The 13,763-nt window shown below is 38.4% G+C and overlaps 1 protein-coding gene across 3 annotated transcripts; it reads left to right on the forward strand.

Moving 5' to 3' along the window:
- The first annotated feature begins 607 nt into the window (after positions 1–607).
- On the forward strand, positions 608–13,675 carry LOC122083895 (probable ubiquitin-conjugating enzyme E2 23). Of its 3 annotated transcripts, none has more exons than XR_006141749.1 (9): positions 608–850; positions 1,514–3,638; positions 3,881–4,021; positions 6,762–7,241; positions 8,727–8,796; positions 8,903–9,042; positions 10,985–11,296; positions 12,996–13,302; positions 13,470–13,675. XR_006141749.1 is itself a non-coding variant. In XM_042651826.1 (9 exons), the coding sequence occupies exons 3-9, from the start codon at positions 1,536–1,538 to the stop codon at positions 13,245–13,247; spliced, it is 3,498 nt and encodes a 1,165-aa protein (XP_042507760.1). In that variant the 5' UTR covers positions 608–850; positions 1,251–1,372; positions 1,514–1,535; the 3' UTR covers positions 13,248–13,675. The 3 variants fall into 3 exon arrangements, 2 of the variants coding, with proteins under 2 accessions (XP_042507760.1, XP_042507758.1); XM_042651826.1 differs by adding an exon at positions 1,251–1,372 and having other exon boundaries at positions 12,996–13,675; XM_042651824.1 differs by having other exon boundaries at positions 12,996–13,675.
- Positions 13,676–13,763: the final 88 nt, after the last annotated feature.

The raw sequence follows: 13,763 nt of genomic DNA on the forward strand, positions 1-13,763 counted from the left end.
TGAATGAGAACCATTCAACTTTCACTGAAAACAATGAAGAGCACTAAAAACCTTATATGAATGGCACCAAGAAAATAAGAGGAGCCAAACTCAGAACCACACGCAAAGCCTGGAACAACCCCTGTGTATATGGAAAATGATATGAATTTAAATTTGAAAACATGGAATTGAGATTTGGATTGGTTGGCCTGATCGATCAATTCGATTCCAATTCTCCTCACATATCACTCTGTTCCTGTGAGAAGATGAAATGTCATAAACGCCCCCATCCCTATAATCAGATTCAAGGTGGGTTCCCTCATTCGCCTGAAACTACACTCGGGCGGTGGAGGTAAGCTCTCTTCTTTTTTTTTTTGCTATGATCTTGAAACGCTGCATGTGTTACCTGCCGACAACATTTGAGCCCATTGTATTCGTTTCTGATAGATTAAGGCCTGTTAGCAAATGGGGCGGGTCGAATTCGCCTCTTTAACAGTTGAACCCGCTCCATTTGGCATATAGTTGAAGGAGAGGGTCTTTTGGTCTTTTTGAAAAATTTAACGTTACGTTGTTTTTTTTTTGTTTTTTTGGTAAGGCGTTACGATTTTGAGACGACAAATGTAAATACACAGATGTGGAAAAAAGAAAAAAAGGAAAAACAAGGGGGTCTCCTCCGCCGCTTCCGTGCAGCTGCTTTGGTTGTACATTCCGCAACCAGTAGGATTGAAGAGCAGAGGAGGACCGAGACGACGAAACGTTCATCCAGAGAGACCTTTCGTTCATTCTCCCTCTATCGGTCTCTGCAATTTCCTGGTTTATGGTCAAATTCTTTCTACCTCTGTCTCAAGAATCTTCGACGCATGCAATAAAGGTTTCTCGTTCTTAAAAGCTTAAATTTCTTTTGCTGTTTCTTTCTCTTTTTTTAATTAATTAATTAATTTATTTTCATTTGTTTTCTGTTAAACCACTCGACCTTTTTGATTTATTGGGAAGGATTCGACCTCTGTTAAATTGTTTTGATTTGTAAAGTGTCGTTTCGTCTACTCGATGATCGGTTTGTCCGCTGATTGTCAGCTGCTTAGGGTTTCTCTGGCTCTTGTTTTAGCTTTTGAAACCTGGCCATTTTTTTTTCTTTTAAAAAATATATGAATTTGTAGCTATGACTCTATACTGAATCCCTGGGAAAACTTATAATTTAACATGACGTGAGAAGTGTACCACTCTCTTTCATGAATTTCTGAGTTGAGCGATCGGTTTGCTTACTGTTTCAGGGGCAATAGATGCAAAATGCTGCTCCGATTCCGATGAGTCTCAAGAACATCTTGGTTCTCAAGATATATATTGCCGTTTGATTCTTAAGATCGCATAAATAGTTGTTGACGAACTCATTCTGGTTTTCTTCTGTTGCACATGCTCACCTAGAACTTTCTTTTAAAAGTGAAATTCTTGTGATTTTGTTTTGTGGTGGATGTTTACTATAGAGTAATTACAAGATGTGACTTTGGACTTTTTCCCCCCACTTCTTTTTTTTCAGAACTTTTGATCCAAATACTCAGATGGAGAATGACCATTACAATGTTACTTCCAGCGTTTTGGAGCCTACTCCAACTGTAAATGATCAGAACAACTTGAAATTGACAGTTTGTGAAACGAATGGTTTTACTTCAGGGCCAACTGGAAATTCTGAAAGTCAAGAGGCAATTAGATTACAGGAGGTTGCAGTTTACCAGACCCTTGTGGCACGTATTTACAGACAAGATGTTGTGAGGTGCAACAAAGATTGGAGTCGAATTGGGGTTGTGACAGAAGTTGCTGGTGATTCTGATTCAGAAAGTGGCATTACTGATGACGAATATGATGACGATGAAGATGATGATGATGATGACGAATATGATGATGTTGATGATGATGACTGTGTTGACGATAATGGTGGTGATTATGATGAGCATGATGGTGATTCTAGTGGGAATGGGAGAGGTGCTTCAAAGAGTGACCCTCTTCCAGCTGACCAAGTCAGGGTGTTTTGGATGGATCACTCTGAAACCACACACGGTCTCTTTGATGTAACTGTTGTAGATAGAGGCTTCTTGCATGGGGATATTGTTGCGGCTGCTTCGGATGCAACAGGACAAGTGGGTATTGTGGTGGACGTCAATCTCTCCGTTGATTTATTAGCTGCTGACGGAACCATCATAAAAGATGTCTCCTCCAGAGACTTGAGACGTGTACGAGAATTCTCTGTTGGTGACTATGTGGTTCTTGGTCCTTGGTTAGGTAGAGTTGATGATGTTCTAGACAATGTAACTGTGTTATTTGATGATGGGGCTATGTCTAAAGTCTTGAAACCTGATCCTCACTGTCTTAAACCAGTTTCCAAGCACATTCTTGAAGATGGTCATTTTTCATACTACCCAGGTCAGCGGGTTAAGGCAAGTTCTTCATCGGTTTTCAAGAATGCTAGATGGCTTTCTGGGCTCTGGAGAGCTAGCCGTTTGGAAGGTACTATTACTAAAGTTACTGTTGGGTCTGTGTTTATACACTGGATAGCATGTGCTGGCTCTGGATCGGGTTCTGGCTCTGCAACAACTCCTGCTGGGGAGCAGACCCCAAAGAATCTGAAACTGTTATCATGTTTTGCACATGCCAATTGGCAGCTTGGTGACTGGTGCCTATTTCCGTTGCATTCCCAATCATCTTCCACCCAACAGGATAAAGGTTCAACAGGAGTAAAACATGAAGATCCTATTGTTGATGGACTGGTGCCAGGTGATCCGGGAAGTGGATATGGATCAGAAGAGGGAATTGAAGAGAATTTAGGAGGGGAATGCCCATCATTTCAATACAATGAAGCCATGGATCTTGGTATAGCCCCTATGTTGGATGAAAAAAGTGGAAATGTGGGAAACAATGTCTCACTGGAATGTAGCTCTTGTGGTGTGTTGTCAGTATCAAAGGAACCTGTACATGAAAGTTGGCCTATTCATCGCAAAAAGATCCGTAGAGTTGTGGTTAGAAGAGATAAGAAGGCTCGAAGAAAAGAAGAAAATTTTGAAAGAGCCCTTGTGATTGCAAATATCAAGACAAGAGTAGATGTAGCTTGGCAAGATGGAAAGACAGAACTTGGGCTGGATTCAACCACTTTAATTCCAATTGACACTCCCGGGGATCACGATTTTGTTGTGGAACAGTACGTGGTGGAAAAGGCCTCAGATGACGGTGATGATACTAGTGAAGTGAAGCGTGTTGGGGTTGTGAAGAGTGTTAATGCAAAGGAGAAAACAGCCATTGTGAGGTGGTTAAAGCCAGTTGCTAGGCCGGAAGACCCCCGGGAGTTTGATAAGGAGGAAGTGGTCAGCGTGTATGAACTTCAGGCACATCCAGACTATGATTATTGCTATGGGGATTTTGTTGTTCGGTTGTCCCCAGTTTTAAATTCTGGTCAAACAGTTGATTTGAGCAACTCCTTTGAGGAATTAAAGCAACATTCACCAAATGAAGTTAAGCGGGACCTAAAAATTCATCTTGGATGTGAGGAAGTAGATGAAACGTCCAATGATGAAACCTGTGCCGAATTCTCAGATCTTTCTTGGGTAGGAAATATAACCGGTCTTAAAGATGGTGACATTGAAGTTACATGGGCCGATGAGATGGTTTCTACGGTACCTATCCAGTTCCTTAGCAATATTGATTGCCTTCACTTCCCAATAAGTATTCCATGTCTTGAATTTAACAGCATAGTTTCAAGTTGCATTTGAAAACAGTCACAGCTTTCATCATTATGTAACAAAAGAAAATAATTATTTTATTTATTTATTTTTTCCGTAGTCACAACAGTGGAGCTGTTGATTTAACCTTTGAAGCACTTTGAACAGTTTCTTAAGTAAGTGATCTTTGGTCTCAGGTTGGGCCTCAAGCAATCTATGTGGTTGGTCGGGATGAGGATGAAGAATCTATTGGAGCTGGGAGTGAACATAGTGATGATGTGGCGAGTTGGGAAACCGTTAGTGAAGAAGAAATGGATGTGCTTGAGAATGCTGAAAAGGTTATTTTCCTTTTGAAATATTGCTATCCTTGTTATAGATTGATGGTGATAGATGTGTTTAAAATGCTAAATCGTAGGAAATGTGAGATTATTTGCCTCAGGAGAAGATAGTGGAGATTAAAAGAAAAAAAACTTGAAGACATTTATTGATAAATTAGTAAAACAGGGAAGGTGGGACTTCGATGGATGTGCCAATATGATGTGGAACAAAATGACTACTTATACTAAGAATGTAGCTAAAGAAGTTTTAGGTGAATTTGAAGGAAAACGACATTCATTTAGGGAAACTTGGTGGTGGGATGATGTAGTTCAAGTAGTCATTAAGGCTAAGAAATCTAGTTTTAAAACTTGGCAAAGGACTATGGATGAAGAGGATTTAAAAATGTATGAATTTGTTGGATAACTAAGAAGATAGTAGGAAAAACAAGAACTAAGAAATATGAGGATCCCTATAACAATTTGACCACAAAAGAAGTGCTAAAAGATATATATATATATATATATATATATAAACTAGCCAAAATGAGAGAAATGAAGAGGAAAGGTTTTTCAATCATATTAAATGCATTAAGAGTGAAGATGATAAAGAATTAATTAGTGATGAAGATATTAAAGGGAGATAGAGAAATTATTTCTACAACTTACTAAATGAAAACAATAGGTTATAGAATGTTATAATAACCATCAAGAAACCAAAAAGTTTGAAATATGGACAAAAATTAGGATGTTTAAAGTAAAAGAAGTTCTATAGAAGATGAAAATTGATAAAGCATTAGGCCCAAATGGTATTCCAATAGGATTGTGTAAGGGTTTAGGAATCAATGGAATATCTTAGCTAATTAAGTTGTTTAATAAGATTATGAGCACAAAAAAAAAAAAAAAAAAAAAGCCAGATGAATGGAGGAGAAACTTTGTGATTTTGATATATTAAAAAAAATGATAGTCAAAGCTACAATAACTATAGAGGAATAAAACTTGTGATTATACTATGAAATCATGGGAGAGTAATTAAAACCCTTCTGAGACAGGAACTAACATTTTGGATAATCAATTGGATTTTATGCTAGGAAGATCAACCACAAAAGCTATTTATTTTCTTAGGGGACTAATGGAAAGATGTATAAAATGTAAGAAGGATCTCCATATGTTGTTTTTACTAACTTAGAAAAAGCTTATAATAGAGTCCCTAGAGAGTTAATTTGGCAAGTATGAGAGAAGAAAAGTGTTTCAAGTAACATATATGGACATAGTTAAAGATATGCATAATGGTATAGTGACTAGTATAAGACCTGTTGGAGGCACCAAGACTCAACTTTGAGCCCATATTTGTTTGCGCTAATCATAAACAAGCTGACTATAGACATTCAAGATCTGTTCTCTTGCTGTATGTTTTTTGTTGATGATATTGTTTTGGTGGATGAAACAAAAGTAGGGATAACTACAAAGTTGGAATTATTGAAATCAACCTTGAAATCAAAAGGTTTTAAGATTTGTAAAACAAAAACAGAGGTACCTAGGTTCAACCATGAATAAAGGACGAGAAATAGAGGACGATGTTGCATAAAGAATTAGAATATGGTGGATGAAGTGAAGGGGTATCCAGAGTGTTGTGTGATCAACATATTCCTCGTAGAGGAAACTTTTATAGGACAGTATATGACCAGAAACGTTGGCAGTGAAGAAACAACATATAAACAAACTTAGTGTAGCTTAGATGAGGCTGTAAAGTTAGATTAGTAATCAAACTAGAAAAGATGAAATGAGGAATGAACAAATTAGAGCTAATTTAGTAGTAGCTCCAAATTTTGAATTTCCGATACATGATAAGTTGCGAGAAAGTCGTTTGAGTGGCATGAACATGTTCAACTAAGGCATTTGAATGCTTCAGTATGGAGGGGTAATTTAATTCAGAATGAAAGAGCTGAAAGAACCAGTTGTAAGCCTAAAATAACTCTAGGAGAAGTGGTGAAGAAAGACATGCATGGCTTGGGACTAGTAACAAGGAAGCCTTTGAATAGAGCTGATTGGAGAAAAATGATCCATGTAGCTGACCCCAATTAGTTGGAATAAGGCTGAGTTGAGTTGAGTTGAGTTGAGTCTACCTGTCTAGTGCTTATGCATGTATGTGTGGTCCATAATTTATATGTCCTACACTGGAAAGAGATTTAAAAGGAAAACCAGTAGGATGCCCTCAGTCATAGATGACACACATTACCTATGGTAACTGTGGGAGTAAGTGATAGATCCGATGATTTTAATTGTTCTGTTGGGACTGTCCTCATATTAGTATCTTTAGGTGGGGCACATGAATGGCTGGTTTAGACCATGCATGTGTTATTAAACGTCACTTTGCTGGTTTGCACTTGGCATATCTCTCTTTCTACCCCTGCCCCTTTCCTTGAGGGCCCTGGGCATACTCTTTAGAATCTTATTATTGAGAAAATAGATGGAAGTACATCTACCAAAAAGAAGGAAAAAGAAAAAAAGGAAATACAACCTAGAGGGGGAGATTGTTGTTGTGGTTTACAAGCTGGATATTTTGTATTTCTAGACTTATTATATTACTTCTCTGGCTTTCTGTGTAAGGCTGCGTACACTTGCCCCTCCCAAACCTTGCAGTAGTGGAAGCCTCGTGTACTAGGTTGGATTTTTATTTATTTATTTATTTTTTAATTTGCTTCTATGGCTATCTGTGTTTGTAAAGTGAATGGATTGTGACTTCCAATATAATTATATTCAGGATGCTGAACTGCAAAGCACCGTTGACAAAAATCCTGAGGCAGAAGACAGCAAAACAGTCCATTCAGAAGGGAAAAGTTCTGGAAGAAATGGACCACTATCTATGTCGTTAGCTGCCCTTGGGTTTGTTACAAGACTTGCCAGTGGCTTTTTCTCAAGAGGAAGGAGACAGACAGATCCGGTCTGTTCAGAATTTGGGGATAAGACTGCAGCTGAGTCACAGAATGAGACAAGAGTAACAAATTCTGCCTCCAGTTCTCAGGAATCTAATGCAGTTGATGGTAATGGTCCTCATATCACTGAACATGCCTTAGTGGGTGCAGATGGATCGGATGCCACAGAATCTTTATGCAGCTTACAGTCTAAAGAACCAGATGCTTTCACTGTGACAACAAATCATGAGGATGAAGCTTGCAGCTTCAAACGTTTTGAAACTGCTAAAGATCCTTTCGACCATTACTTTGTTGGTGCTAATGGACAGGTGCATTATGTAACTTGTTTTGATACTTTTGTCATTAGCAAAATTCACCCCCCCCCCCAACTCTGCCGGCGGGCCTTTTCCAAAATCTTCAGTGATTGTATAATCATGGATCCTGATGTCTATACATCTCAATGCATATACTCCCTCCATCCCATTAGGACGCATTTGGACAAATTCCATTTTTAATGGTGAGGTTGGTGTCTCATCAATGGTTGCTAATTTTAATCAAAAGCTTCCAAAATTACCCTGCAACTCAAATTGGTGTTGCCAACTCAAAAACATAATAAAGGATAATGTGGAAGTGTGAGAAAACAGAATGCATTAAGTTTTACAATGGACCAAAATTTTGGTACAATAATAGAAGTCCAAAGAGGCCAGTCTTTGTGGGATGGAGGGATAGTTACCACCATAGTGGTCATGGCGCCTAGGAGACCCAAGGGCGTTGGAGAGAGACCAAAAGCAAGGCGACCGATTGACAACTATGGTTACCACTGAAAATCTATTTTATATTCAAAATGTCCATTATGTACAAAAAATGAAATATCCAAAATTTTCTTTACATTCAAAAAGTGAAATTTGTATTCCATTCAGTCTATTTCAATGGTGAATAAAATGAGAACCCGGCCCATTCATATTTTTGGTTTTTCTGTAATGGGTATTTCTGGAAATATATGTTATATTTTTACACCATGATGCTCACATCGTCGGCCTGTTTCTATTTCTCTTGATGTGATCCAAGTGGGTTCAAGTCCTTAATGACCCTATCTGCCTTCCTAGAAATGAATTATCTTAGAAAGGGAAAAATCATTTGACATTTATTGTAATTTCTAATCTTTTGAAACTTTTGTCTTTTATTTGTTTTGTTCTTTAATTTCTAATTATATAGAGAGCGGGGTTCATCACGCATGCCCTCAAAAGCTGCCATGTTGCAGTTAAGTTGGGGAACAGATTTGATGGACATGTTTGTTTACATCATCATCGAACCACTATCTAAATCTGAGACCAATCTGACATCCCCTTGTGTCGTTACAGAGGTTTAAAAAAAAAAAAAGTCTTGAGAAGTTTGGGACCATGAACTCTACAGAAGCTCAATAGGCACTGCTGAAAAATCATATGTCATTGCCCATACATGGTGGGTTGTACTGTTGAGAAATGCCACCATATTAGACAGTCGAACTGTCAAGAAGGTCTTATATCTATCTATTGGTTAGCCTGCCAAATCATTATTCTACATGGCCTGCTGGATTATGCTGAGGGAGGAAACATTTTGCCATGATATATAATGTTTTGTATTTATTTCAAAGTTTTCTCATGTTTTCATTATGTGTTAATAATTGGCATATGTATTGTATTTGAGGAATGCTAGTGTCAATTATGTAGACGCATGTGTAAAAAGTCGACCATTGCTGCATATATATTGCACATTAGTACATTACCCACCTATGAAATAACCAACCTGCGCACACTGACCGTTCTAATTTGCAGATTAACAATGAAAGGAAGTGGCTCAAGAAGGTTCAGCAAGATTGGGGCGTCCTTCAGAAAAACCTTCCAGGTATGTCTAATGTATTAGTTGTTAAGGAAGCCTAACATGTGGCAGGGACCATTTTTGAGCTTAATTAGGTTGTCCTATAACTTTAAATCCTGTTTTTTATTTGCAGATGGGATATACGTGCGAGTTTATGAAGATCGAATGGATCTCTTAAGGGCTGCCATTGTTGGAGCATATGGGACACCTTACCAGGATGGCTTGTTCATCTTTGATTTTCATCTTCCACCTGAGTATCCTCACGTTCCACCGGTAAGATAATCTATATATGCTGATTAAGGATTTTTTGGCAAGCTTGTCCTTGGCATTCTTGGAAGGAACTGTAAAATGGAAAGTGGTCATTATGGCAGCTTCTATGATGGTAATGACCAATTAAGCATGACGTGTGAGCTTCCATTTGGCAAGATACATGGTTACTTCCATTTGGAAAGACACAAGGTTAAATCTCAAATTGTGGAGCATAAGCCTCATGAGACAGCTTTACAATGAATGGATATACAGAGAAAACGTATGTCATCCATACAATGGTAGAAGAAAAATCAGTAATTGGGAATGGTAGGTACAGTTTAGAGGGTCTAGAAGAACGAAGGGTACACTGAAAATGGACTAGGGAAAAGAATTGAAAATAGAAATGGATGGCCTCCGGGTAACAGCAAATATGACATTGCAGTTGAATGCTGAAATATGATTCATATAGCTGACCCCATTTATTAAGGATCTGGGATAAGTTTAGTTGAATTGAGTAAATTGAAGTGTTAACAACTTTTTTTTTTTTTATTTATTAAATGTTATTTTTGAACATTTTCTCCTATTTTAACAATTACGTACTCATCATTTAGATTTTAGAGTATTTCATGATAAAAGAATTTAATTCTTAATAATGTAGGTTCCGCCTGGTTACAAGCAATGGAAAATTATGTGAAGTGAAACTCATTTAAGAAAGAAAATTGTAACTTTTGTAATTGTGATTATATAACGTAATATCTTACCAATATGGTAATTAAAATTTCATTTATATTTTTTATTTTCCTATTCAAGTTCAAGCAATTTGATTGAAAGGTGAAGAGTAATAGATTAGGTAAGCTTTTTACTTGGTTACAAAATCATTGTTGGTAACAATTACAAAAGTTATTTTTCGAAAGGTTGTATGTACTTATTTGGTATCTATGGCTGGGAATACCTAGTTGTGCCATCTTGAAGGTTGACATGGCAATTCCGTCCATTTAATATCTAGGGAATGATCTGGACAGGCCACATTTTAAATTTCAGACTCAAATTCCATCACTTACCTTCCCATGTATTTCCATGCCATTTACATAGTCATGGACAGGCCACGTAGTCATGGATTGTTGTAATGCTTTGTTTTTTCATGTGGCCAACTTCGTTTGGGAAGAAACTTGGTACGTGAACAGTTGACCCTGAGGTATGTCTGTCCATAAAATGTCAGCGTCTTCCAACCTGCCACGTGGCAGAATTTGGTGCCTCTCCAGCTGTGTTGTATAAGTGTGTGCCTGTCCAGCATAATTCTAGTTTTAATTTTATCTCCCTTCCCCTCACTTTACTTCCAACCAGATGGTGGCGAATGATAAAATTATTGTGGACCATGTATAAGGTTACTTCATTGCGACCTAGTGATCGTGGATTCGAGTTGGGGAACAGCCTCTCCGCAAAGCAGGGGTAAGGCTGCCTACATTATGACTCTCCCCAGACCCTGCTGTGGTGAGAGCCTTGTGCACTGGGTACGCCCTTTTATTATGGACCATGTATGAAGCAGCTGGGACCTCCCAAATTCATGATGAAAAGCATGTTGTATGTGCCTCGCATTTAGGCATGGAGCTTCAAGGTTGGTCCTTGGGGCATTTTCTTTAACCCTTGCCTTTAGGAAGCTCGTAGGCATAACTCTCAGATGACTTCTAAAATGCTCTGGTGTAAATGATGGGCATACAAAGTAACACCCATTATTAAATGTTTCCCTGTTACGACAATTGTTTTGATTTCATTTTGACATTTGCAGTTATGATAGTATCATTTTTTTATATTAGTTCATATATGCAATATTGAGGAATAGGAAATAAAACAGCTGAATATAAGGACTGTTACATAATAGTAATCATCCACGCCTTCTGAGGCATCAAAACCTTGGTTTGGGCTGCAAAAAGGTCTGATATTCTGTTTTCTTTCTTTGATCTTGCAGTCAGTGCATTATCATTCTGGTGGCTGGAGGGTAAACCCTAATCTATATGAGGATGGCAAGGTCTGCCTTAGTCTTTTAAATACCTGGGCTGGCCGAGGAAATGAAGTCTGGGACCCATCATCCTCGAGCATCCTTCAAGTCCTGGTTTCTCTCCAGGGTTTGGTGCTCAATTCTAAGCCATATTTCAATGAAGCTGGGTATGATAAACAAGTTGGGACTGTGGAAGGAGAAAAGAATTCATTATCCTACAATGAGAACACTTTCTTGTTAAATTGCAAGTCAATGATGCATCTGCTGCGAAGGCCTCCCAAGGTGATAACCTCAAACCAAAGTCTCTGTGTGTTTCACTTTGAGTTGGCTGTCTTATTTATACTGTTCTACTTTGTTGGGATCCAAGGGTCTCCAATTCAGGACCCAAAAGGTTGTGGTCTGCCACACCATTACCTGCATTTTTTATTCTTCCATGAATTAATTGGTCTTTTGGTATCACTGCGTAGATATCTTCTCTCAAAACTAGCGAAGTTGGTTACTGAAACCACCTTCAACAATTAGATTAGTTTGGGTGCTTAACTGCTTATACATTATAACAGATGGTTCAATGACAATTGTCCAATACGTGAAATTTTACAAATATCATTGGCATCCTTCCTTTTCCAATGCAAATATGGGATTCATTGTGACCTACTTGGATAAATTTTGGAGTTTGGTTGGCGGCACATCGTGGTCTTCTAGTTTTGGCTACGTCTGACTCTCGATGCCAACTTCTGTGTATCTGGGTCCACCAACTGCATTTTACTCCCTTTGGTCCCACAAAGATGATCTGTTTTGGAGGATTCCTATGTCCCAATTCGTTGTTCATTGGGATAGGAAGTTCTTTAAAATTTCCTTTCTTGCCCATAATACCTTTAGCATGTTTAATGCATTAAAAAAGGGAGTGAAAGAGAAATAGTCATGCGATGGTGTTGGATTTAATGCTTGGTGAAGAATGCGGATTGATTCGATAACAAGCTCCCCTTAAAAGCGTGAGATTTATCATACTTGACATTCTTTGTGGGACAGACAAATTATATTACAGGGGTGCACTTTTCTTCCTTCCCGATTAAAGTGGTACACTTATTTTGGTTATGCTCCTTATGGTCATCCATTGATTTTTGTAGAGACATCAATAGGTTACGAACTGGCTGAATCTTTTTCAGTAACCTACCTGATAAGATTTCATTGATTGCACAGTTTGATAAGATTTGCACCTCTGTTTGTGGTAGACACACATTGCCAAGAAGGGGTGGGGAAAAAGGAGAAAAAAGTTCATGCATGTCTTCTGGTTGTCTGCATTTTCTTGTGGTCGCACTCTTTAAAAAGGTGGTAGAAATTTGGGTTGTTGTGGGATTTTCCTTGTTTAAATGATGCAATACAAGTTATTGTAATGGTAAATTCTTTTGACATCTCTAGAGAAAAAACATGTCTATTGGGAATGGGGTGTGAGAGGGTTTATTGCATTTTGACGAGGAGATACAATTCTGAAAGTACATGTCCAAATGGTCAGGAACATATTTCGTTATTTATTTTTCTTGGCTATTCCTCTTATTTTGGGAAAGAAAACACTGGTTTTTTTTTGGAGCGGAGGGGGGAGGGGCTCTGGGGGGAGCGTGTGGGAGATGAATGCAGGATTCGATCCCAACCTTAAGGACAATCCCCCACAGGATTTGCTTGCAGGGACTCGTGAAAGTAAATCATTCATTTCAATGGCACCCTTTTTTATCAATTGCATCAGTTTCTTGAATTCACATTTTTATACTTTGACTATGGGGGAGGTTTCTCTGAGCAAGCGGCATAGGGTAGTGCACCAATGAGGAGCAAAAACATGGTTTCATACATAGAAGGGTAGAGTGGTCATTTCATGTGAGGAGGAAAGAGATGGAAGGTGCCAGTGTGCCCTTCGTGGTTGGCTCAGAGGGCCTTTGCTTTTTAACAATTTATGAATACATTTTAACCATTTTTCTGATTGTATTAGGACTTCGAAGAGCTCATAAAAGACCATTTCCAGAAGCGTGGTTCTTACATCCTTAGAGCATGTGATGCCTATAAGAAAGGCTATTTGATTGGTTCTCTGTCAAAGGATGCTTCCGTAAGTGACCAGAGCGAGAGAAATTTAACTTCTGTAGGTTTCAAGCTGGTTTTGGCTAAGATACTCCCTGAGCTACTTATGGCACTGAAAAAAGTTGGAGCTGACTGTCATGAATTTAAGCACCTGGAGCAGTCATAGTGGAGTTTATCTTCAGAAAGAGCTAACGTCCCAAAATCTCGTTCTTGGGTTCAAGGTCAGCTGTTCTAATTTATGGTGTTGCTTGTTTTCAAGGACTCCCCCAACATAAGTTTTTGCTGTTATAGAAATATCGGATTTGCATAATCCATGCAAGAGGCATCCTCTGTCATCTTTGAGAGCTTGTCTGAACTGTAATGCCTCTCCATTCTTTGTTTTTAGCAGATGGAGTTCTTTGGAGCAAAGTTACAGGGTCTCCTTTGTGTCACAGTGAAATTTTTTATCTCTGTTAAAACTACAGAGATTGGGAGCAAGTATATGTTCTTGCAATCAGCCTTTCACCTGTAGTTGGCACATTCAAATTGATATGGTATGCTAGGAAATCGATTTATTACATACAAGAATAAGATCTCTTTTCAGGTTCTTCTTGACTTTTCTTCGCTTCCTTCCCTTTCCTTTGATGGTTCTTCTTTCCTTTTCTTGATACTGATTTTATGGCTTGTTAGGAGAGATACTGGT

Source organism: Macadamia integrifolia, chromosome 7, assembly GCF_013358625.1.
Source record: "Macadamia integrifolia cultivar HAES 741 chromosome 7, SCU_Mint_v3, whole genome shotgun sequence".
In the NCBI taxonomy this organism is placed as follows: Eukaryota; Viridiplantae; Streptophyta; class Magnoliopsida; order Proteales; family Proteaceae; genus Macadamia; species Macadamia integrifolia.